Below are 22,962 nucleotides of genomic sequence, written 5' to 3' on the forward strand. Positions count from 1 at the left end.
CTACCTGGCTCTATTTGCTGCCCCGCCCTGACCCAGGGCCTGGGCTAACTGACGTTGTTTGCGGCCCCGCCCTGACTAAGGGCCTGGGCTCCTGAACTTTTGGTTGCTGCCCCGCCCTGACTAAGGGCCTGGGCTACTGAACTTTTGGTTGCTGCCCCGCCCTGACTAAGGGCCTGGGCTACTGAACTATTGTTTGCTCAGCTCCTGACGGAAGGACTGAGCCCAGAGATTGTGTTCTTGCCCAACTCTGAGGCAAGGACTGGCGCCCAAAATCCCTAACCCTAAGTGTTAGGTGCCCCGCCCTGACTGAGGGCCGGGGCCTAGCTGGACACGGTATTGGCTCAGCCTGCAGGGAGGCTCTGAGCCCCTCGGACCCTTATGTGTGTGGCCCCGCCCTGAGCTAGCGTTTGGGCCTGTTTAACCGTGTGCTTTTGTTTTGCCCCTGCCTAAGGGGCGGAGCCCCGAGACGTTCAAACCCCGAGGACCAAGTTGGGGCTGCATAGTGACTTGGCCTGGCTCCCGACGGCCCCTGAGGGCCCAGCTCCCGCACCGGACTATTACACCTTGGCCAAGTCTGGGGCCAAGCAGATCCAAAAGATGATAAAGTGTCAAAAAGATCCTCCCTGGTCAATTCTCCATCACTGCAATTTTTAAAGCAGGACTGGATGGTATTTCTAACAGGTCTGCTCTAGTTCAACTAGGGATTAATTGAGGGACATTCTGCAGCAGGTCAGACTAGGGGACCACCGTGCTGCTTCTGGCCTTGGAATCTCTGATTCTATCCAGAGGTCAGGCAGATACTGTTGGGGTGCTGTACCAGTTATCACCTGGACCCACTGGGGTATCTGAGGAAGCCAGGCCTGTGTGGTCCACTGCCCATGGGTGGAGTGCTGTAGGTAAGTTAGACATGCATGTAGCCCCTGTGTTTTAAAAATCTTTTTCCATTGCTACTGTTCAGATGAAACAAGACTGCCAAACCTGACAGATACTGCCTCTCACTGATTCAGAATTCAATAGGATCTCATGGATTCCAGGAATACTGTCCAGTTCTTAACCTCTTGGGTCCCAGGTCTGTCAGTGTTTTGAATGCGATCTGATCTGACAGGCTAGATTTAGACATCATGTTTTCCAAGCCACTTTAAGTTTCAAAAGCCAATTGGATCCTATGCATTCTAGATATTTGGCTGGTTTTGAACCTCTTGGGTTCTAGGTCTGCCAAGATTTTGAAACCCAAAGAGATCCTATGTGGTCTTGAGCATCCTAGTTTCCAACCTCATATATGACATCCTAGACCACATAGGACCAGTTTGGGTTTTAAATTTTTTGTCAGAGCAAGAACCCAAGTGTTGCAAGAATCGCTTAAATGTCTAAAACTCCTGGGGTGGTATTGTGTTTTTAAATGTGTGTGTGTGTGTGTGTGTGTGTGTATACATATACTCATATGTGTATATATATACACACACAAACAATAGTACCGCATTAATTCTAGATATTAGCCTAGTTCTTAAACCTCTTGAGTTCTAGGTATGACAATGTCTTGAAACCCAATCAGATCTGACATGGTCTAGTACCTGAAGGGTTCCAAGCACATGGAATCATGTACTGACTTGAGACACTTTCCAACAGGCCTGATGTTCACAAAGATTTCAGCTCCTTCTTTTGGAAATTCAGGACTCTTTAATGGTGTTCATTTGGGAACCCCCCCTCAAATAGAAGCATTAGAAATAATCACCAATTATTTTGGAATATTATGTCTGTAAGGCAGTAGGACATGGAGCGAACAGGCCAAATCCTCAGCCAGTGTAAATCAGTGTAGCTCTCTTGACTTCACTTCAGAGTTCTTGGGCTCTTCTCCTGCAGCTGGGAGACGAGTGGGGTCTAGCAGGTTAGTGTGGTGGGGCAAGGAGCCAGGTCTCCTGGGTTCAAACCCCAGCTCTGTGAGGAAATGGTGTTTAGCAGTTACAGTAGACTGAATGACACCAAAACATTTAATGAATTAGTGCCAAATTTGCCAAATTGTTTCCCTGAACCACCAAAAAGCTGACAATTTCAATATAAAATATTTTGATTTTCTCATTCAAAACAGCTTTGCTTGAAATTCTTTCATTTTTTTTTATTAATTTCAAATATGGAAAAACCAAGCTCAGAAAAAAAAACATTTTGTTCGGACTAAAACAATCTCCACCCCCTCACCCACACCTTTTCGTTAGCTAATAATAATAATAATTTGGGGTCATATCAAATGAATTGTCCCCCCCCTGCCACCTCGGTTGTTCAGAAAAACCAAAGACCAAGAGAATTGGTTACTGGCACAAGACTTACATGCCATCTTTGGTCCCAATTCCGCCCCCTTGTGGCTGAAGACACTAGGTCAAAGGTGATAACAGGGACGAGAACTCAAACATCTCCATGCTTCATTCAAAAGAGCAGTGGCTGTGTCTCTAAGCCCCCACGTGTCAGTTCAACATGGGTGTTACTCACACTCAGTTTCCGGTGGAAGCCGTACCCACAGAAGTGTGAAATGCTATATAGCACAGGTGCGAACAGCTTGAGGAGCGGACTCACTTTTGCAGTACGACTGCACCGGCCCTCGGTCCCGTTGCATAGCTGAGCTCAGGGGCCGTCCAGGCTCGACGTTTCCCAAAGTTCGGCCTGTGACGTTGCAGTCTATATGATTTTATAAAAATATGCTAATAAGTGACTATACTGTAACTGGAATATGCTTTATGCAAAAGGTCTCTTGTAAGGTATCATTACAAAGCTTATAATCTACTGAGTGTGATCATCCTATTTGTATAAATGTACCACTCTTGTATTTGAAACTAGAAATATGAAATATAACTTTGAGGGCCTATTGTAATTATGCAAACTGTGGGCCATTAATGGTGGTTTGTAATCTTGATAACTTCCATTAACCAGGACAATTGACTGCAGATGGCTCTGTTTACCTGTAAGTCTTCCTGTATACGTGTGTGCTGGCAAGTGGGTAATGAAGTCTTCCAGTGACATGTGATCATGTCACCTGAACTGGAATCCATCTTTAACCTGGTGTCTTTCCATTGAGAAGGAGGGGGTGGGAACCCAGAGAGGGGCAAAGGATTCCCGCCTTATGCAAAAGATATATAAATGGGTGGAACAGAACAAAGGGGGGAGCCATCATGAGGAATCCCCTAGCTACCACCTGAGCTGGAACAAGAGCTGTACCAAGGGAATGAATTGTGCCCAGGCCTGGAAGGTGTCCAGTCTGAGGAAAAAACTTACTGAAGCATCTTTAAGGGTGAGATTATCTGTATTCAGTTTGATTAGACATAGATTTGCATGTTTTATTTTATTTTACTTGGTAACGTACTTTGTTCTGTCTGTTACTACTTGGAACTTAAATCCTACTTTCTGTATTTAATAAAATCACTTTTTACTTATTAATTAATTCAGAGTATGTGTTAATACCTGGGGGAGCAAACAACTGTGAATATCTCTCTATCAGTGTTATAGAGGGCGAACAATTTATGAGTTTACCCTGTATAAGCTTTATACAGGGTAAAATGGATTTATTTGGGTTTAGACCCCATTGGGAGTTGGGCATCTGAGACAAGAGCACTTCTGTTAGCTGCTTTCAGTTTAAGCCTACAGCGGTTAGGGGACGTGATTCAGACCTGGGTCTGGGTTTGCAGCAGGCTAGCGAGTCTGGCTCAAAATAGGAGGGCATTGAAGTCCTAAGCTGACGGGGCAGGAAAGCAGGGACAGAAGTAGTCTGGGCACATCAGGTGGCCACTCCCAGGGGGGTTTCTGTGATCCAACCCGTCACATGGCCTCTTTGCTATTTCCCCTCACTCTGCACCGAGAACATTATAACCATTTGAAAATGTTCAATTAGCGCGTGGCGGGAAAGGGGCCTGTATCAAGGGAACCTCTGGACCAAATGACCCCAAATTTGCATCACAAACCCCACCCCCACCTTCATTGCTCAGTGCTGGTTTTCAAGGCAGTTGCCCCCCCGCAGGGGGGCGTCAGTGTAGTGTGTGAATATTATCAGCAGCTCATCTTCAGGGGGCTGCATCTCGTGAAGTCCCCAATCAAACGACTGCCCTTGGCTCCTACAGACTCCAGCAGAGCCCCTGCGGCTTGGTGCCACTTTCCAAGTCGATGCGAGTCTGCAACAGGTTTTCAGAGCAGTGTGAAAAAATTAAGAACGGCTCCTTTTCATGTGGCTTTAACTGAGGGACCCAGACCACAAGCCTCTGAATTTGCCCCTCTCACTCTGCTCCCGGCCTTGCTCAGAGACGGCCAATTTCAAGCCAAGCCAAGTGGGCACGTGGATTTCAGAGCACTTTGATTCATTGGTCCTGACAGGAAAAGGTTTCTCTGCAGGCTGGCTGCAGGAGGGCCTTTAGCAGACCTGCAGTGGGAGGACTCGGTCTCCAAGGCAGTTCTGAGCTCAGCGTCTGCAGCACCTGGTTGCAAGCGGCCCTCTGAATCCAACAGACCTTTCCTCTCTGCACACTCACGTCCAACCCCGGGGCATCAGCCTGGCCGCACTCATGCCAGACACCACAGTCACATCTCTGGGGCGTGTGCCTCTTTGAAAGCCCCGTCAAAGCTCTAGTTCCTTTGGACATGCAGCTTCCTCCGAGGGGCAGCGGGTGGCATTGATATTTGCCCGGGGGTAACGCTGGACCCCCATTTCTGTGCATCCCTGGCCCACCATGCCCGACCAGCTTAAGGAGCCCAGCTGGGCAATAAAGGATTATCCAATGGTCCGTCGGGGCCTGTGCCTAGGGGCTCTGGTCAATTGGGGGTCCCTTGAAAAATGGATGCCCCATCCAGGAGGAATTCCCAGAGCCCTGGCAGAAGCACTGGGTGGGCAAGGCGGGGGAAACTCCTGCGCCCCAACACCACTCCCTGGCAGAAGCGCTGGGCGGGTTAGGGGAAGACCCAGGTCCCGGACCCCCGCTGCAGCCCTGGGACTGGAGGGCTTTTGCTCCCTGCCAAAGCCTCAGCATTAGTGGTTAGAGCAGGGGAGGGGTAAAACAGGACATCTGGGTTCTAGCCCCAGATGTGGGAGGGGAGTGGGGGCTAGTTTTAAAGCCATGGCTGTGTCTTAGGTGGTTTCTTTGCTAAGACAGTGTCCGAATGATCATTTCCATTCATGGTTTGCAGCTTCTCCAGCTCAGACAGCAGGTGGAGGCGGAGCATGTAGAAGACACAGAGTTAACGGGAGTGACCGCAACACATAGGGCAGCACAGACTCACGGACACTTTGCTGGGCAAACACACACCATCCGAGTCTCTCTCTGCGCTGGGTCCTGCACTGCCCAGGTGAGTTGAGATGATGGGCCGAGGCCATTTGTTGGGTCTGACGGGGAATTTCCTTGCTAGTCCTACCTAGAAGCCACAGACATTTGCTAGTAACAAAGTAAACCAATGGGATTCCCTGCCACTGGGTATTAATGGGGTTAACATGGGGACTGAATAGACAGAGGTAGTAGGTTGGATCTGTGACATGGGTGAATTTTTCCTCTCTTGTTTCACGTTAATCAGATGAGGTGTTCCCCATTTATGAAGCTCTAAGCTACAGGACCCCATGTCCCTCCCACAGCCCAACCCCTGCAGCTCGAACCCACTAGATGTGACTCACCTGCCAGAGGAAGGAATAGAACCCAGGAGTCCTGGCTCCCAGTCTCCCATGCTGTGACCATTAGACCAGTCTGCAGAGCACAGAGGACACCATGCTAACAAGGATGTGGGGGTGCTGGTTGGGGGGAGGCGCAGTCCCTGAGAGAGACAGTAGCTGAGAGGTCCCTGGTGCAGAGCTGCAGCATTGCCGTGGGGTAGAGAAGCAGCTCGATGGATTGAGGCTTCCTGTGTTACAATGAGGGTGAGAAGGACCCTGCACGCTCTCACGAGTCAGGGTGTAGCAGCAATTCCTGTGACAGGCAGATGAGCACAAGAGATGGGATGGGGGTGGGGTGGCTTTTTCTCAGTGACTTCCACTGGCCACAGCTCCCTCATGCTAGAAGTCAATAGCACCAATCCCCACATCCCTGAGCTAGCCAATCCCTGCCCTGGAGACAGATTGGAGCTGGCGTCTGCTGGGGGGAAAGGCCTCATGTCCCATTCCCCACCCTTCTGAGCCAGCCCATGATCCAGATCATAGCCATGTGGTATTCTCAGCAGAGCTGTGTATTTGAGCTACCAGACTGTCCCCTTCCCCACTGCTCTCACGTCTACTATCCCTCTCTTCATCCTCTGCTGCCTATACCTCTATCCTGTAGCAGTGAGTTGTGGCCCAGTTGCTGAGAATACCCAGCCTGGAGATTCTGAAAGACCAGAGGGTGCCCAGCTAGGTCCTGTCCAATAGTATGTTCCTAAACCCCTCTGCTATTTCTTTCTTCTTCCTCTTCCACTTTCCCTTTTCCCCTCTTCCGTCATCCCTTCCAAACCCTCTTCTGTCTCTCCCCGGGGCCCCATGGACCAAAGCAACACCACCCTCTCACCAACCATGGGGGCAAATTCCAGCCAGAACTCAGCAGCTGTGAGCACAGTTCACCTGGCCTCTGCAGTGTTGCTCTTCCCCACCTTCCTGGTTGGTGTGGTGGGGAACGTGCTGTACCTATGGGTGCTGGGGCTGAAGATGAGGAGGACAGTCACCACCCTCTGGTTCCTCCACCTGGTCTCCTGTTCCCTCCTCTTCACTCTGCTGATCCCCTCCTTCATCGTCTCCCTCCTCATGGGTCTACACTGGGTCTTCGGCACGGCCATGTGCAAACTTTTCAACACCTGCATCTCTGTGGGCACATTCTCTGCCGTCTTCCATCTCACCCTCATCACTACACCCCCACTCACCATTCCATCTGGTCTCGGCATCACCGCACCATTCCCTGAGCTCGGAAGCTGGTTGTGGGTGTGTGGCTGGCCTCCTTTGGTCTCAGCGCTCCCTACCTGGCTTTCCGGGACACCCATGTGGTGGACAAGGGCAGAATCATTTGCATCAATAATTATGCTCTCTCCAGAGACTGGAATGGAGCTGAGACGCAAGACCTGGGAAGACAGGTCCACATGGCTGTCTTCATGGTCCGGTTCCTGCTAGGCTTCCTGCTGCCCTTCTGCACCATCATGGGATGCTATTTCCGCATACGGCTGAAGATGAAGAAGCTGGCGTGGGCTGGGAAGCCCTTCAAAGTCATTGTGACCACGGTGGTTTCCTTCTTCTTCAGCTGGCTGCCCTTCCACCTCTACCACGGCTTGAAGCTCTACAAGAAGGAGGTGCCAGAGTTGGTGACGGGTGCCCTCTTGGTCATTTATACCTTCACGTCCTGTTTCAATGCCTGCTTCACCCCCATCCTCTACCTCTTTGTGGGGGAGAAGTTCTGTCAAGTCTTCAGGACATCCTTCTCACTCTTGTCAAAGCAGCTTTTGTCGATGATCTCGGCAACAGTGTCTCCGAGTATAGTGGAAGACACGGGTCAGAAGTCGAGAACACAAAACAGGTGATGGCCTGAAGGTGCCCAGACTTAGGGAGAGTTGAAAACTTGGCATCCCATTCATTTCTAGATTCCTGATGGTTCTAAATCCTAATGGATTCCAGGTATCTCACTGTTCATAAACCCTGCAGTGTCCCTGGATACTAGATCCCATGCTGTCTCCAGAATTCCATGCATTCAAAGTGACTCAATTTTTTCAAACTCAGAGGGTCATCAATGGAACCAGATCAGTCGCCAGCTCCAGAATCGTGTTTCTTTTAGATCACTCAATGTGTTCTCACCTAATTGACTCGCTTAGATTCTGCATCATTAGCTGGCTCTGGAATCTCATTTATTGTAGGCTTCTTAATGTGTTGAAAATGAAAGTCTATGGGTTCTAGATTCCCAACTGGATCTAGGACATCACCAGATTCTAGAGTGTTTTCAAACCACATAGAATCCAACAGGTCCCAGATGGTTTGCTAGAAGTTTCATCGTGGTTCTAGATTTCTAAATGGTTTAAAATCCAATAGGTGTTTTATATTATAGAAGAGTCTGTATTACAATAGTGATATCTAGCTCTTCTCTAGTAGCTTTTCATCAGTCGATCTCAAAGAACTTGAGCAAAGTCAGTAGCAGTCTTCCAGTTTTTACAAATGGGGAAACTGAGACACAGAGTGGGGAAGTGACTTGGCCAAGATCACCCAGTAGAAACTTCAGTCCATCCACTGGCACAACCGGGAACAAACTCATGTCTTCTCTGTCTCAGCCCAGGTCTCTATTTGTTGAATCTCCTTAGATTGTGAGCTCTCTGGGACAGGGACTGTCTTTTTGCTCTATGTTTGTACAGTGCCTAGCACAGTGGGGCTCTGGGTGAGGATTTGCACTCCCAGCGCTACCGAAATAAAAAATAATAATGAATAATCATTCCTGGGTGTTGGGGGTATGCCATCGGGGGTATGCCAGTTACAGTTCTGCTGTCCTTGGTTCACACAACAAGGATAATAACCCTTTTTTAATCCTGCCCCGAAACCAAGGAGACTAGGGATCCAACACCAGCCACAAGTGATCATTTGGGCAAGCAATCCCATCATCGTGAGCACCTAGGCAGGATGGGTTCGTCCATGCAAACGAGATCAGCTTCTGAAGTTTTTTTTCACAGCTCACCACTAGATGTCAGAGGAGAGCTCATCCACCCTCTGCTTACACTTGGAAAGTGGCACCAAGCTGCAGGGGCTCTGCGGGAGTCTGCTGGAGGAAAGGGCAGTCGTTTGATTGGGGACTCCACAAGATGCAGCCCCCTGATGATGAGCTGCTGTTAATATTCACAAATTGCACTGACGCCCCCATGCATGGGGCAACTGCCTTGAAAAATGACATTCTGCAATGAAGGCGGAGGGGAGTTGTAATGTAAATTTAGGGGTATTTGGTTCCCGTGATACAGACTCCCCCTCTCACCCCTTGCACGTGCTGATTGAAAATTTTCAGATGGTCATAATGTTTTTGGTGCAGAGTGAGGGGAAAAAGCAAAGAGGCCGAATTTCAGGAAACATCGAGCCTGGACGACCCCTGAGCTCAGCTACGCAATGGGACCGAGGGCCGGTGTGGCTGTACTGTTGAAGTGAGTCTACTCCTCAAGTTGTTCACACTTGTGTTTAATAGCAATTCACACCTCTGTGAGGTACGGCTTCCACCAGAAATTGAGGGTGAGTAACACACATGCTGAGCTGACACAAGGGGGCCTAGAGACACAGCCACTGCTCTTTTGATCTAGAAAGGGAGATGTTTGTGTTCTCGTCCCTATTATCACCTTTGACCTGGTGTCTTCAGCCACAACCGGGCTGAATTGGGACCACAGATGGCATGTAAGTCCTGTGCCTTTAACCGATTCTTCATGTCTCTGGTTCTTCCAAAAAATGGGGGGTTGAGGGGGGCTCTTATTTGGAGATGACCCCAAATGAATTTTTTTAGCAAATTTTTTAGCAAATGAAAAGGGGGCGGGGTTGTTTCAGTCCACACAAAATGGTTTTTTTGTTGTGAGCTTAGATTTTACACATCTTAAATAAAATTGAAGTACACTTCAAGACAAAGCCATTTCGAAAAAGAAAATCAAAATATTTCATTTGAAAATGTCAGATTTTTGGTGATTGAGCGAAACAATTTGGCAAATTTGATACTAATTCACTAAATGTTTTGGTGTTAATAAGTTTGCTCTAACTGCTAGAGACCACTGCCCTCCCAGAGCTGGGGATTCAACCGAGGAGTCTTTGCTCCTAGCCCCCCCCCCCCACTCTACCCTGCTAGACCCCACTCCCCTCCCAGAGGCAGGAGAAGAACCCAAGAACTCTGAAGTGAAGTCAACAGAGCTACACTGATTTACATTGGCTGAGGATCTGGATTTTTCACTCGATGCCCTACTGCCTTACAGGCTTAATATTCCAAAATAATTGGCGATTATTTGTTATGCTTCTATTTTTGGAGGGTTTCCCAGATGAACACTGTGAAGGGGCACGACTCACCACTGCGGTGCCTCCTGCTGGCTGTCCAGGGAATTAGCGCTGTGCCCTCTTTTGGTGGTGTCTTACCTGCTATCACTTCTGTTCCTGGCCCCACATCACTCCCAGGACCACGGTGTCCTCCTTCAGTGACACTGCCCTCTGGCTGTGCCACACTCTATGTCCCCCCCATCACACCTAGAACTCAAGAGGTTTCAGAACTAGCCAAATATCTAGAACTCGTGTGATACTACTGTGTGTGTGTGTGTGTGTGTGTACAGGTAGATTGTAATAAATACAAAGGGAAGGGTAATAACCTTTATGTATGCAGTAACATAAAAACCCTCCTGGCCAGAGGTGCAGAATCACTTTACCTGTAAGAAGTTAAGAAGCTCAAATAACCTGGTTGGCACCTGACCAAAAGGACCAATAAGGAAAGAAGATACTTTCAAATCTGGGGGGGAGGAGAGGTTTTTTTGGGACTCTCTTTGTTTGTTCCCTCTCTGGATGGAGAGAGAGACCAAGCAGGTAAAACATCTCCTGAAAACATACCTGAAATGATACATCTAAAATTACAGAAATTGTACGTGTTACCTCAGTTCCCCTAAAAACCAACCCAAGGTCACACTTGTATTAGTTTTATTACAAAGTCGCTGTTGCATCAGATAGAAAAGAGATGGAGCTTATCCACACACGCACACATTCACCGCATTCATTCCCCCACACACTTACACAGGCGGAGAGTTACTGGAGACAGCCTGGAAGCCGAGAAGCCACAGCGTGGTAGATCTGGTGTGTCCGCCTGCGGTCCTGAATCCAGGCTGGGGAGCAGGTCAAGGAGCAGCCGCTTGTGTGCATGCGTTCTTCCTTTTTCTGGAACTGAGTGGCTCCTGTCACATACACTGAGTTTTTCTTCTGTGTCCGTCACTGAGAAGCATTCCCAAACCAGTTTCTTTCATGCATACCAGGTTCTTCTTTTCTTTACAGCACCCCATAATTGTCTTCTCAGAGCAGATTATATCAGGCACCCCTGCTTCTGGGCTCTTTTCTCCTTGCCGTTCCTCTCCACCCAGTCCCACATACACTCCCTTGTTCACACTCCCTTATCTTCCCCACACACTCCCTCGTTCACACGCTCTCTGATTACAAAGCTTGGAAGTTCACACAAGTGGTAACATGAAAAGGTTACAGAGCTTGCAAAGGTTACAAAACTTCAAAGGCGATGTTAACAATCACTGAAGTTACAAAGTCTGCAAAAAGGTTGCAGAACTTAATGACACAAGTTACAGATCTTACCATCACATTTGAACGGAGGCTTTACATAACAGTAAGTAAAGGCAAGGAAATGTGTTAGATTATCTTTTGTTTTACCTTGTGATTTTCCCTATGGTAAGAGGGAGTTTTATTCCTGTTTTTTGTAACTTTGAATCTAAGCCTAGAGGGGAATCCTCTGTGTTTAAATCTTTTATTACCCTGTAAAGTTACCTTCCATCCTGATTTTTCAGGTGTGATTCTTTACTTCTGCTTTAAATAAAGTTCTTCCTTTAAGAACCTGTTTGATTTTCAGTGTCCTAGGGACAAAGGGTCTGGTTGGTACTCACATTATTCTCAAGCCTCCCGGGAAAGGGGGTGAAAGGGCTTGGGGGAATATTTTGTGGAACAAGGGACTCCAAGTGGCCCTTTTCCTGAATTTTTGTCTAAATCACTTGGTGGTTGCAACAATACCATCCAAGGACAGGGAAAGGATTTGTGCCTTGGGGAAGTTTTAACCTAAGCTGGTAAAAATAAGCTTAGGGAATCTTTCATGTGGGTCCCCACATCTGAACCCCAGAGTTCAGAGTGGGGAGGGAACCCAGATACCCCCCTTCTGGGGGGACCTGTAGCCTACTGTCCAGCCACTCCCTTCAGTGGCAAACTGCAGTTCACGGTCTAGCCACTTCCTTCAGTGGCTTCAGCACCCTCTTTGCCCTTGTGTCAGGGGCTCAGTCTGCAGATCCCTGCAGCCCGCCAGGAGCTGCCTTTAGCTCCCTGGGTCGCTGCCTGCAGCACTGCTCTGCCCAGGGAGCAGGAGCGGCACCAGGGTTTTTGACACCCTAGGCGGGGTTCCTTCAGTGCCCCCAGTTGTTGTCGGCAATTCTGCGGCGGGGGGTCCTTCCACGCTCCCGGTCTTCGGGGCACTTCGGCGGTGGGTCCCGGAGCGAGTGAAGGACCCGCCGCAGAATTGCCGCCGAAGACCCGGAGCGTGGAAGGGCCCCCCCTCCGCTGAATTGCCACCAAGGGCAGCAAAATGCCACCCCCCCAAATCCTGGCACCCTAGGCAACCGCCTAGGTCGCCTAAATGGAAGCGCCGGCCCTGCCAGGGGGCTTGCTGCCCTCCTCTTGCAAGGCAGCCAGTCCTCCTCCCTTCTCCAGCTCCAGGGAGTGACTCCCACTGCTCTGTTCTGCAGCCTTCCATGTACATGTGATTCCATGTACTTTGCCCTCAAAGCAGAAAATGTTCTCAATTCCAGATATGCTGCCCTGAGGGGTATTGCTTGTAAAAGGCTCTAGGTTCTATAGGTGTTTTTTTAAATGGAGTGGCTTGTAAACCGGGAGTTTCTTGAAGTAGCCAGATATCTAAAATTCACAGGATCCTACTGTTTTCCCCCCAAACATATAGGTGTTTGGAGCCCTTGAAGTACTAGACCATGTCAGATCTGATTGGATTTGAAAATTCTATCACACCTAGAACTCAAGAGGTTTCAGAACTAGCCAAATATCTAGAACTCATTATACTACTCTCTCTCTCTCTGTGTATAGATAGATATAGATTGATATAGATATATACATATATAAACCCAATACTACCCCATCAGTTCTAGATAGTTGAGTAGTTTTTGAACCTCTTGAGATCTAGGTCTGACAAGTTTTTTAAAACCCAAACTGGTCCTATGTCAGCTAGGACATCATATATGATGTTGGAAACTAGGATGTTCTGGCTCACATAAGACCAATTGGGTTTTAAAATCTTGACAGACCTAGAATCCAAAGGTTCAAGAACCAGCCAAATATCTAGAAGTCATAGGATTGTATTGGCTTTTGAAACATACAGGGGGGTTGAAAACATTATGTCTAAATCTAGCCCACATCAGATCAGATCAGATTGCAAAGAGTGACAGAGGTGGGACCCAAGAGGTTAACAATCGGCCAAGATTCCTAGAATCCATGAAATCCTATTGAATTTTGAATCAGTGAGAGGTGGAATCTGTCATGTTTGTCACTCTTGTTTTGTCTGAACAGTAAAACACATATGTCTAATTTATCTACAGCCTCCACCCTGGGCTGCTGGCCTACACAGACTTCCTCAGACACCCCAGACACCTAGGTGACAACTGGTTTACAACACCAACAACATCTGCCTGACTTCTGGATAGATTCAGAGCTTTCAAGGCCAGATGGAGCATGGTAGTCCCCTATCTGAACTGCTGCAGAATACCCTTGAATTAGTCCATGGTTGAACTAGAGCAGATCTCTTAGAAAAACACCGAACCCTGCCTTAAAAATTGCCAGTGATGGAGAATCCACCAGGGGGGTCTTTTAAAGTCTGTATTGTCCATTGGATCTACTAGCCCTGAGCCTTGGCCAATGTTTTGTAACTTGGGTAGAGCTGGCAAGTGGGATCTTCTTGGTTACTTGGACATTACCTCTTCACCATCCTGAAGTGTTCACAGGGAGGTGGTTTCTCTGGAGCCGCTCTTTGTCCTGCTGGCTTCTTTTCCTTACCGGCCGCTTTCAAACTAAGCCAGGGTCTCCACACACTAAATATTCCGGTGACCCGGTCATGTGGTGGTTGTAAAGTATTTCAGAGCCATCACACAAACCTTATGGAATCTAAGTAGTTCACGTAACACCTAGGAATGATTATTATTTTTTATTTTAAGTAGTTCTGGGAGCCCCAGTCCTGGCCCAGGACCTCGCCGTGCTAGATGCTGTACAAACAGACGAAAGAGAGAGTCTGTGTGCTAAAGATCTCACACTCTAAGGAGATGCAATGGATAGAGAGCTGGGCAGGGATGCAGGAGACCTGAGTTTGTTCCCGGTTCTGCCACTGGACGGATTGAAGGTTCTACTGGGTGACCTTGGCCAAGTCACGTCCTCACTCTGTGCCTCAGTTTCCCCATTTGTAAAAACTGGAAGACTACTACTGACCTCCTTCCTAAAGTTCTTTGAGATCTACTGATGACAAGCACTAGAGAAGAGCTAGATATCTCTACTATAATACTCAGACTCTTCTATGATACACTACACCTAATGCATTAAAAACCATCTGGAAATCTAGAACCACAATGAAAGTTTTAGCAAACTATCTGGAACCTGTTGGATTCTATGTGGTTTGAAAACACTCTAGAATTCTGTGATGTCCTAGATCTAGTTGGGAATCTAGAACTCATTGACTTTGAATTTGAACACATTGAGAGGCTTACAAGAAATGAGATTTCAGGGCTATCTAGTGATGCAGAATCCAAGAGATTCAATTAGGTGAGAACACATTGCGTGATCTAAAACAAACAAGATTCTGGAGCTGACTACTGATCTGGTTCTATTGATGACCCACTGAGATTGAAAAAAAATTAGAGACCCAGAACGCATGGGATTCTGGAGAGAGCAGGGAATCTAGAATCCAGGGACACTGCACGGTTTATAAACATTGATATACCTGGAACCCATCAGGATTTAGAACCATATGGGATCTAGGAACAAAGGGGATGCCAAGTTTTCAACTCTCCCTAAGCCTGGGCACCTTCAGACCATCTCCTGTTTTGTGTTTTCCACTTCTGACCCCTGCCTTCTGTTACATTCGGGGCACTGCTGTCGAGATGGTCAACAAAAGCCACCTTGACCAGAATGAGAAGAAACATTGTGAAGACCTGCCAGAACTTCTCCCCAATGATTAGAGGATGGGGGAGAAGGAGGAATTGACTCATGACGTGAAGGTGTAAATGACCAAACAGGCGCCTGTCACTGACTCTGGCACCTCCTTCTTGTAGAGCTTCAAGCCTTGGTAGAGTTGGTAGGGCAGCCAGCCAATGAAGAAGGAAACCACCATGGCCAACATTACTTTTGGGGCTTCCCAGTGCATGCCCGCTTCTTCTCCTTCATCTTCAGCCCCACGCAGATGTAGCATCCCATAATGGTGCAGAATGTCAGCAGGAAGCCTGCAGGAACCAGATCATGAAGACAGCCAGGTGGACCCGTCTGCCCAGGTCCTGTGTCTCGGCTCCGGTCCAGTCTCTGGAGATGTTGTAATTATTGATGCAGGTGATCCTGCCCCCTTCCACCATGTGGGTCTCCTGGAAAGCCAGGTAGGGAGCACTGAGAGCGAAGGAGGGCAGCCACACTTTCCAGTCCAGGGCAGGGTTCGGTGATTCCAAAACCAGATGGGATTGTGAATAAGGGTGTCAAAGTCCAGGCTGATGAGCGTGAGAAGTAAGATGGAGATGAACATGTTCAGAGAGAGGCATGTATAGAGGAGTTTGCACATGGCCATGCTGAAGACCCAGTGGAAACCCAGGAGAATGTAGACGGTGAAGAAGGGGATCAGCAGGGTGAAGGTAGCAGGTGACCAGGTAGAGGAACCGCAGCATGGTCACCGTCCTCTTCAGCTTTAGCCCCAACACCCAGTAGTACAGCCTGTTCCCCATCACACCGACCAGGAAGGTGAGGAAGAGCAACACGGCTGCGGTGAGGTGAGAAGTGCTCACAGAAGCTGAGGTCTGGCTGGAATTCTCCCCAGTGGTTGGTTGGATGGTCGTGTTGCCTCGATCCATGGTGCCCTGGGGGGAGACGGAAGGGGGCAAAACGGAGAATGGAAGACAAAGAAGGGAGAAATACCAGAGGGTTAGGAATGTACCTTTGGAGAGGACCTCTCTGGCACCCTCTGGTTCTCCAGACTATCCAGGCTGGGTATTCTATGATCAACAGAGATATGGCCAGTGGAACTCACTGCTACAAGACAGAGCTATGGGTCACCTCTTGATTTGAGCATTCTGTGCCCAGGATTTTTGTAATATCCTCATCAGCACCCTTGTATGACTCTTTCCTTCCTAAGTGAAAGCAAGTACCCTGGAGTTATAGGGAAATGGATGGAGCCAGTTGGACACATCAGCGATTTATCACTGTGAATTTCAAACCAGGTCTGGTTCCTTTTCAAAAATTTAATATAACTTTTTTGTTGTTAATGGAAAAAGTGGAAACTGGATTTTTTTCAGGTTTTGGAACCTGACTGGGGTAAAAGATTTGGAAGTTTCAGTGAATGTTTCAGGGGATGGATAAAAAATGGCAGTTTTGGTAAGAAAAAACATGGGGTTTGAGTCAAATGTTCAGTTTCTATAAACTTTTTTAAGCCCAAATGCTTGGGTTTTGAAAACAGATTTTTGGTAAGGGAAAAGAACCCAATCAGGTTTCAATAACTGTATTGGGGGTTTGATTAAACACCATCAGTTTTGATGAAAACCATTCGGAGGCTTCATAAAAGTCTTGAGTTTTCAGAAAACAGCTTTTAGCCCAAGCTTCAATTTTTGAAAACTGTTTTTTTGGGGAAAAAACACTGATTTTTCAGTTTTAAAAAATCTGGTTGTCAGGCTGGTTAAAAAAAACAAACAAGTTCAAAGTTTATTAAAAACCAATTCTTTTTAACTGCAAACTCAACAGTTTTGTACATTTTAAGTCAGAGGTTAGAAAAAACTTTCTAACTCTCAAGGGGGAGAAGCTCTGGAATCGGCTTCCGGGGTGGTTTTGGGATCCCCATCACTGGAGGGTTTTAAGAACAGCCGGACAAACACCTGGTGACTTTTCTGGAAGATGCTCTTGGAAACATGAGGGATTGGGCTCAGTACGGTGGGACTAATTGAGAGCCCCTTGCCTGGGCTGTGCCGGAGACGAGACTGGAACGATCTAGGGGCCCGTCTGGGTTCCAGACGGATGGATTTATGAATTAGCAGTGGCAGGAGGCTGAGAATTCAGAGCAACTTTGTCCTTACGTCAGAGCCGTCTCCACTGGGTTCCCGTCTCGCTGGGGATGAATGCATGTGACATCTGGCCAGCAGATCCCCGGCACAGAGCTGAGTATCACCGGCACACGTGAGGCTCGGCAAGCTGGGGGCAGGCAATGGGATGGGAAACTGCAGTCTGGCTGATGCAGAAAACCTCAAAAGCTGAAGTGGTTTCACAAATGCACACGCCTACCCCAGCAGGAGAAAGTGCCGTGCTTCTGTGCCTGGAAGGGGCTTTCCACCTGGCAGCCTTGGGCCTTTTTAAGGGCTGGGAATCAGGAACACCTGGTTTCTATTCCTGCCTTCAGGGGTGGGGTCTAGTGGCTAGATCAGGGGGGCTGGGAATCAGGACACATGGCTTATATTCCTGCCTTGGGGGATTGGGTCTAGTGGCTGAAGCTTGAATACCCAAGCACAGAAAAACTGCTCAAGGGTCCTATCTACAACAGCGTCTTGTCTCTAGCAAAGTCCAGCTGCTTCCAAGGAAGGCACAAGGCACCCCCTAGTGGATGAGGATGGAATAATCTCCCTCTGTGGGAAATTCACTGCTAGCCCCTTATGCCTAGGGGTTGGTTCCTGCTCTAAACAAGTGGGTCTAACCCCTTTCCAAGCATCTTGCTCTGAGTTTTAACTCCTGGCTAGAAAGGCTCCGCTTGTCCTCATTACTCATAAGTAAGGCTATGTTTTAGTCACAGGTATTTTTAGTAAAAGTCATGGACAGGTCACGGGCAGTAAACAAAAATTCAGGGACTGTGGCCTGTCTATGATTTTTACTATATACACCTAACTAAAACTTGGGGCTGAGGTGCTCTGGGGGGGGTGGTCTGGGGGTGCCACGGGAGCTCAGGGAGTGGCCCGGTACCACCACTGGTGTTGGGAGGGTGGGGGCGGTGGCACACAGCCCAGGACCCCCATGAGTGTTGGGGGGTGGGGTTGGCAGGGCTGGCAGGGTCCCTGCTCTGACCAGTATGTGTGTGCAGCTCCTAGGGAGAGGGGTGGCCGGGGGGCTCCGCGCGCTGCTCCCACCACAAGCGCTGACTCCGCAGCTCCCATTGGCTGAGAACCGCAGCCAATGGGAGCTGCAGGAGCAGCACCTGCAGGCACGGGCAGAATGCTGAGCCCCCTGGCCCCTCAGCCTAGGAGCTGCAAGGACATGCCGGTGGGAGCCAGGGAGGCCACCCACCCAGGTAAACACCGCCCCTCACCCCAACCGCCTGCGGCAGCGCTGAGCCCCTTCCCACACCCCAACTGCTGTTGCTGCTGCCGGCCCAGGGGCCGGACTCTGCACTTGTCCTTGTTGAAACTCATGAGATTTCTTTTGGCCCAGTCCTCCAATTTGTCTAGGTCCCTCTGGACCCTCTCCCTGCCCTCCGGTGTATCTGCCTCTCCCCCAGCTTAGCGTCATCTGCGAGCTTGCTGAGGGTGTATCCATCCCACCATCCAGATCATTAATGAAGATGTTGAACAAAATCGGCCCCAGGACCGACCCCTGGGGCACTGCGCTCGATACCGGCTGCCAGCTAAACATCGAGCTGCTGATCACGACCTGCTGAGCCCGACGATCTAGCCAGCTTTCTATCCACCTTATAGTCCATTCATCCAGCCCATACTTCTTTAACTTGCTGGCAAGAATACTGTGGGAGACCGTATCAAAAGATTTCCTAAAGTCAAGATATATCACGTCCACCGCTTTCCCCATATCCACAGAGCAAGTTATGTCAGTAGATCTCAAAGAACTTTGCCAAGGAGGTCAATAGCAGTCTCCCGGATTTTACAAAAGGGGAAACTGAGTCACGCAGTGCAGAAGTGACTTGGTCCAGGGCACTCAGTCTGCGAGTAGCAGAGCCAGGAATAATACCAAGGCCTCCTGAGACCTGGTCCAGGTCTCTATCGATCCTGACTCCTTAGACAGTAAGCTCTCTCATGCAAGATCTGTCTTTTTCCTCTCTATTTATACAGTGCCTAGCAAGGTGGGGCTTGTGGTCATGACTAGACCGCCCACTGGGTTCTAGCCCTGGCTCTGGCAGGGGAGTGGGGGCTAGTTTTAAAGCAATGACTGTTTCTTAGGTGGTTGCTCTGCTAAGACAGTGTCCAAATGATCATTTCCATTTATGGTTTGCAGCTTTTCTATTTAGAGAGCAAGTGGGGGTGGAGCATGTAGTAGACACAGAGTTAAGGGGAGTGAATTCAACACACAGGACAGTACTGAGGCGGGGACAGACAAACAGACACTTTGCTGGGCAAACACACACCATCCGAATCTCTGCACCTGGTATGTTTCCACCACTTGCTGCCCAGGTGAGTCAAGATGATTGGCAGAGGCCCCCTCACTGGGTCTGAAGGGGAATTTCCTTGTAAGGCCACCTAGAAACCACAGAAATTTGCTATTTTTAAGGCAAACCAGTGGGAGTCCCTGCCACGGGGTATCAGTGGGGTTAGCCTGTGAGACTCCCTGCCACTGGGTAGCACTGGGGTTAACATGGGGCACTCAAGAGACAGAGGTAGTAGGTGAGATCTGTAATGTGGGTGAATTTTTTGCTTTTGTTTCATGGTAATCAGATGAGGTGTTCCACATTTGCAGAGTGTAAGCAAGAAGATCCTATGTCCCTCCCAGCGCCCAGGAGTCTTGGCTCCCAGCACCTCCCCCATTCTCTGACCATTAGGCCATTCTACAGAGCTAATAAGTCTGTGAGGGGGGAAATCCCAGACAGAGGCAGAGGTCCTTGTGCAGAGCTGGCAGCACGGCTGGTGTCAGAGAAGCAGCTCGGTGGATTAAGGCTTCCTGTGTTACAATGTAGGTGAGAAGGACCCTGCACGCTCTCACGAGTCAGGGTGTAGCAGCAATTCCTGTGACTGGCAGATGAGCACAAGAGATGGGTGGCGGAGGGGCGGTTTTGTCTTCCTTGTAGCAATGAGTTCCACTGGCACCAGTATGCTACGAGTCAACAGCACTGATCCTCTCCTAACTGAGTAGGCCTGATCCCCTGCCCTGGGGCCAGATTGGAGCTGGCCACCCTAGAGGGGAAAGGCCCCAGGGCCCATTCCCTGTTCCCTTGAGCCAGCCACATATCCAGATCACAGCTATGTGGTATTCTCTGCATAGCTGAATATTTGATCTACTAGAGTGTCCCCTTCTCCACTCCTCCCATGTCTGCTATTCCCCTTGTCCTCCCCTACTGCTCACAGCTCTATCCTGTAGCAGTGAGTTCTACTGGCTATAGCCCAGTTCCTGAGAATATCCAGCCTGGATATTCTGGAGGACCAGAATCCATTATGTGTAGTATTTTATAGAAGAGTCTGTGTATTATAATAGCGTTATCCAGTGAGGTCCTCTCAAAAGTTTCCTTTCTAACCCACTCTGGTATTTCTTCCCTCTCTTTTTCCACGCTCCTTTTTCACCTCCACTGTCAACCCTTCCAACTCCTCTCCTATCTCTTCCCAGAGTACAGTGGAACAAGATACCACGGCACTCCCACCAACCACAGTGGCAAATTCCAGCAAGACCCCAGAGACCATGAAGACCTCTCACCTGGCCTCTGCTGTATTGCTCTTCATCACCTTCCTAGTGGGTGTGGTGGGGAACGGGCTGTACCTGTGGGTGCTGGGGCTGAAGATGAGGAGGACGGTGACCACCCTCTGGTTCCTCCACCTGGTCTCCTGCTACCTCCTCTTCACCCTGCTGATCCCCTTCTTCGCCATCTACATCCTCCTGGATTTCCACTGGGTCTTTGGCATGGCCGCGTGCAAGCTTCTTAATGCCTTCATTTCCATGGGCATGTTCTCCTCCGTCTTCCTTCTCACACTCATCAGTCTGGACCGCTACACCCTCATTCACCATCCCATTTGGTCCCGGAATCACCGCACCATGCCCCGGGCTTGGAAGCTGGCTGTGGGAGTGTGGCTGGCCTCCTTCGGTCTCAGCGCTCCCTACCTGGCTTTCCGGGAGACCCACGTGGTGGATGGGGGCAGGATCGCCTGCATCAATAATTACAACATCTCTGGAGACTGGAACGGAACCAAGACGCAGGACCTGGGCAGAAGGGTCCACCTAGCCATCTTCATGGTCCGGTTCCTGCTGGGTTTCCTGATGCCCTTCTGCACCATTGTGGGATGCTATGTCTGCGTGGGGCTGAAGATGAAGGAGAAGAAGCTGGCGTGGGCTGGAAAGCCCTTCAAAGTCATGGTGGCCGCCATGGTTTCCTTCTTTATCGGCTGGCTGCCCTACCACCTCTTCCACGGCTTGAAGCTTTACGAGAAGGAGGTGCCAGAGTCAGTGATGGGTGCCCTCTTGGTCATTTACACCTTCACGTCCTGCTTCAATGCCTCCTTCTCCCCCATCCTTTACCTCTTTGTGGGGGAGAAGTTCTGGAAGGTCTTCAGGACGTCTCTTTTCACTCTGGTCAAAGCAGCTTTTGTTGATGATCTCAGCAGCAGTGCCCCTGTGTCTAGTGGAAGACACGGGTCAGAAGTCAAGAACACAAAACAGGAAATGGTCTGAAGGTGCCCAAACTTAGGGAGAGTTGAAAACTTGGCATCCCCTTTGTTCTTAGATTCCTGCTGGTTCTGAAGCCTAATTGGTTCCAGGTATCTCTATGTTTATTAACCCCTCAGTGTTCCTGGATTCTAGATTCCCTGCTGTCTCCAGAATCCTACACGTTCTAGATCTCTCTATTTTTTGAAACTCAATGGGCCATCAGTGGCACCAGAATGATAGCCAGCTCCAGAATCTTGTTGGTTTTTGGTCTCTCAATGTGTTCTAACCTAATTGACTCCTGGATTCTGCATCTCGAGCTGTCTCTGGAATCTAATTTATTGTAAGCCTTTCAAAGTGTTCAAACTCAAAGTCTATTGAGTCTAGGTCCCTGACTGTATCTAGGACATCAATGGATTCTAGAGTGTTTTCAAACTACAAAGAATCCAACAGATTGGTTGCTAAAACGTTTATTGTGGTTCTAGATTTCCAAATGGTTTAAAATCCATCAGGTGTAGTATATTATAGAAGAGTCTGTGTATTATAATACCAATATCTAGCTCTTCTCTTGTATTGGTCATCAGTAGATCTCAAAGATCTTTAGGAAGGAGGTCAGTAGCAGTCTTCCAGTTTTTGCAAATGGTGAAACTGAGCCACAGAGTGGGATAGTGACCTCGCCAAGGTCACCCAGCGGGCCAGTGTCAGAACTAGAACAAATGCTTGTCTCCTACATTCCAGCTGAGGTGTCTTTCAATTTCATCTTCGTACGCAGGGAGATCTCTGGGATTGGTTCTGTGTTTTCGCTCTGTGTTTGTACCGTGCCCAGCACAGCAGGATTCTGGGCCAGGACTGGGGCTCCCAGAAGTACCAAAATAAATAATAATAATGATTCCCAGGTTTTCCTTAAAATATGTAGTTTCTGTAAGGTTTGTGTGGCTGCTCTGACATAATTACAAACACTGTGTGACCCAATCACTGGGATATTTCCTGTGGGGAGGCTCTGGCTTAGTTAAAGAGCGGCCCATAAGGGAATCAGGCCGGTAGAATAAAAAGCTGCTCCACAGAAACCACCTGCCCATGAACTCTTCAGGGTGGTGAAGAGGGAACATCCAAGCTAATAGGAGTGACAATATATGGAATATGGGTGATTATTCATAATATTATGGATACGAAATTGAAATGAAACATACCAAACATGCCATGTAAGCTATGAGTGGGAAAGTTATCATTTGATAAATACGATAAGCTTGTTTATGTGTATGTATCATCTTTGTATCATGAGTCGTAAATATGTGTGGTATATTAATATCTCAAACCTGTGCTGTGTATCTGGGTGACACCCCCAGAAAGATTGCATCAGCACTGTCCAGGCTGTTCGATGGCCCATCAAGAATTGGCTGGCAACGTTGTATTTTGGGTAAGATCCAAACCAGTATTGATCTGGGAATGTGGCTGGCCCTTTCGGGATTAGAAGAACATTTTGTATAGTGAATAGAATTTTAAGT

The 22,962-nt window shown here is 48.7% G+C and overlaps 1 protein-coding gene and 2 pseudogenes across 1 annotated transcript; 2 read left to right on the top strand and 1 right to left on the bottom strand.

The window, feature by feature from the left end:
- The first annotated feature begins 5,130 nt into the window (after positions 1–5,130).
- On the top strand, positions 5,131–7,499 carry LOC112105460 (annotated as a pseudogene).
- Positions 7,500–14,737: 7,238 nt separating this feature from the next.
- Positions 14,738–15,762, bottom strand: LOC112105461 (annotated as a pseudogene).
- A 3,498-nt stretch (positions 15,763–19,260) lies between these two features.
- Positions 19,261–21,484, top strand: LOC113405099 (probable G-protein coupled receptor 33). The gene is made up of 2 exons (XM_026660422.1): positions 19,261–19,284; positions 20,429–21,484. The coding sequence occupies exons 1-2, from the start codon at positions 19,261–19,263 to the stop codon at positions 21,482–21,484; spliced, it is 1,080 nt and encodes a 359-aa protein (XP_026516207.1).
- The last annotated feature ends 1,478 nt before the right edge of the window (positions 21,485–22,962 follow it).

This window comes from Terrapene carolina, unplaced genomic scaffold (assembly GCF_002925995.2).
Source record: "Terrapene carolina triunguis isolate 2854851 unplaced genomic scaffold, T_m_triunguis-2.0 Scaffold771, whole genome shotgun sequence".
Classification (NCBI taxonomy): Eukaryota; Metazoa; Chordata; order Testudines; family Emydidae; genus Terrapene; species Terrapene triunguis.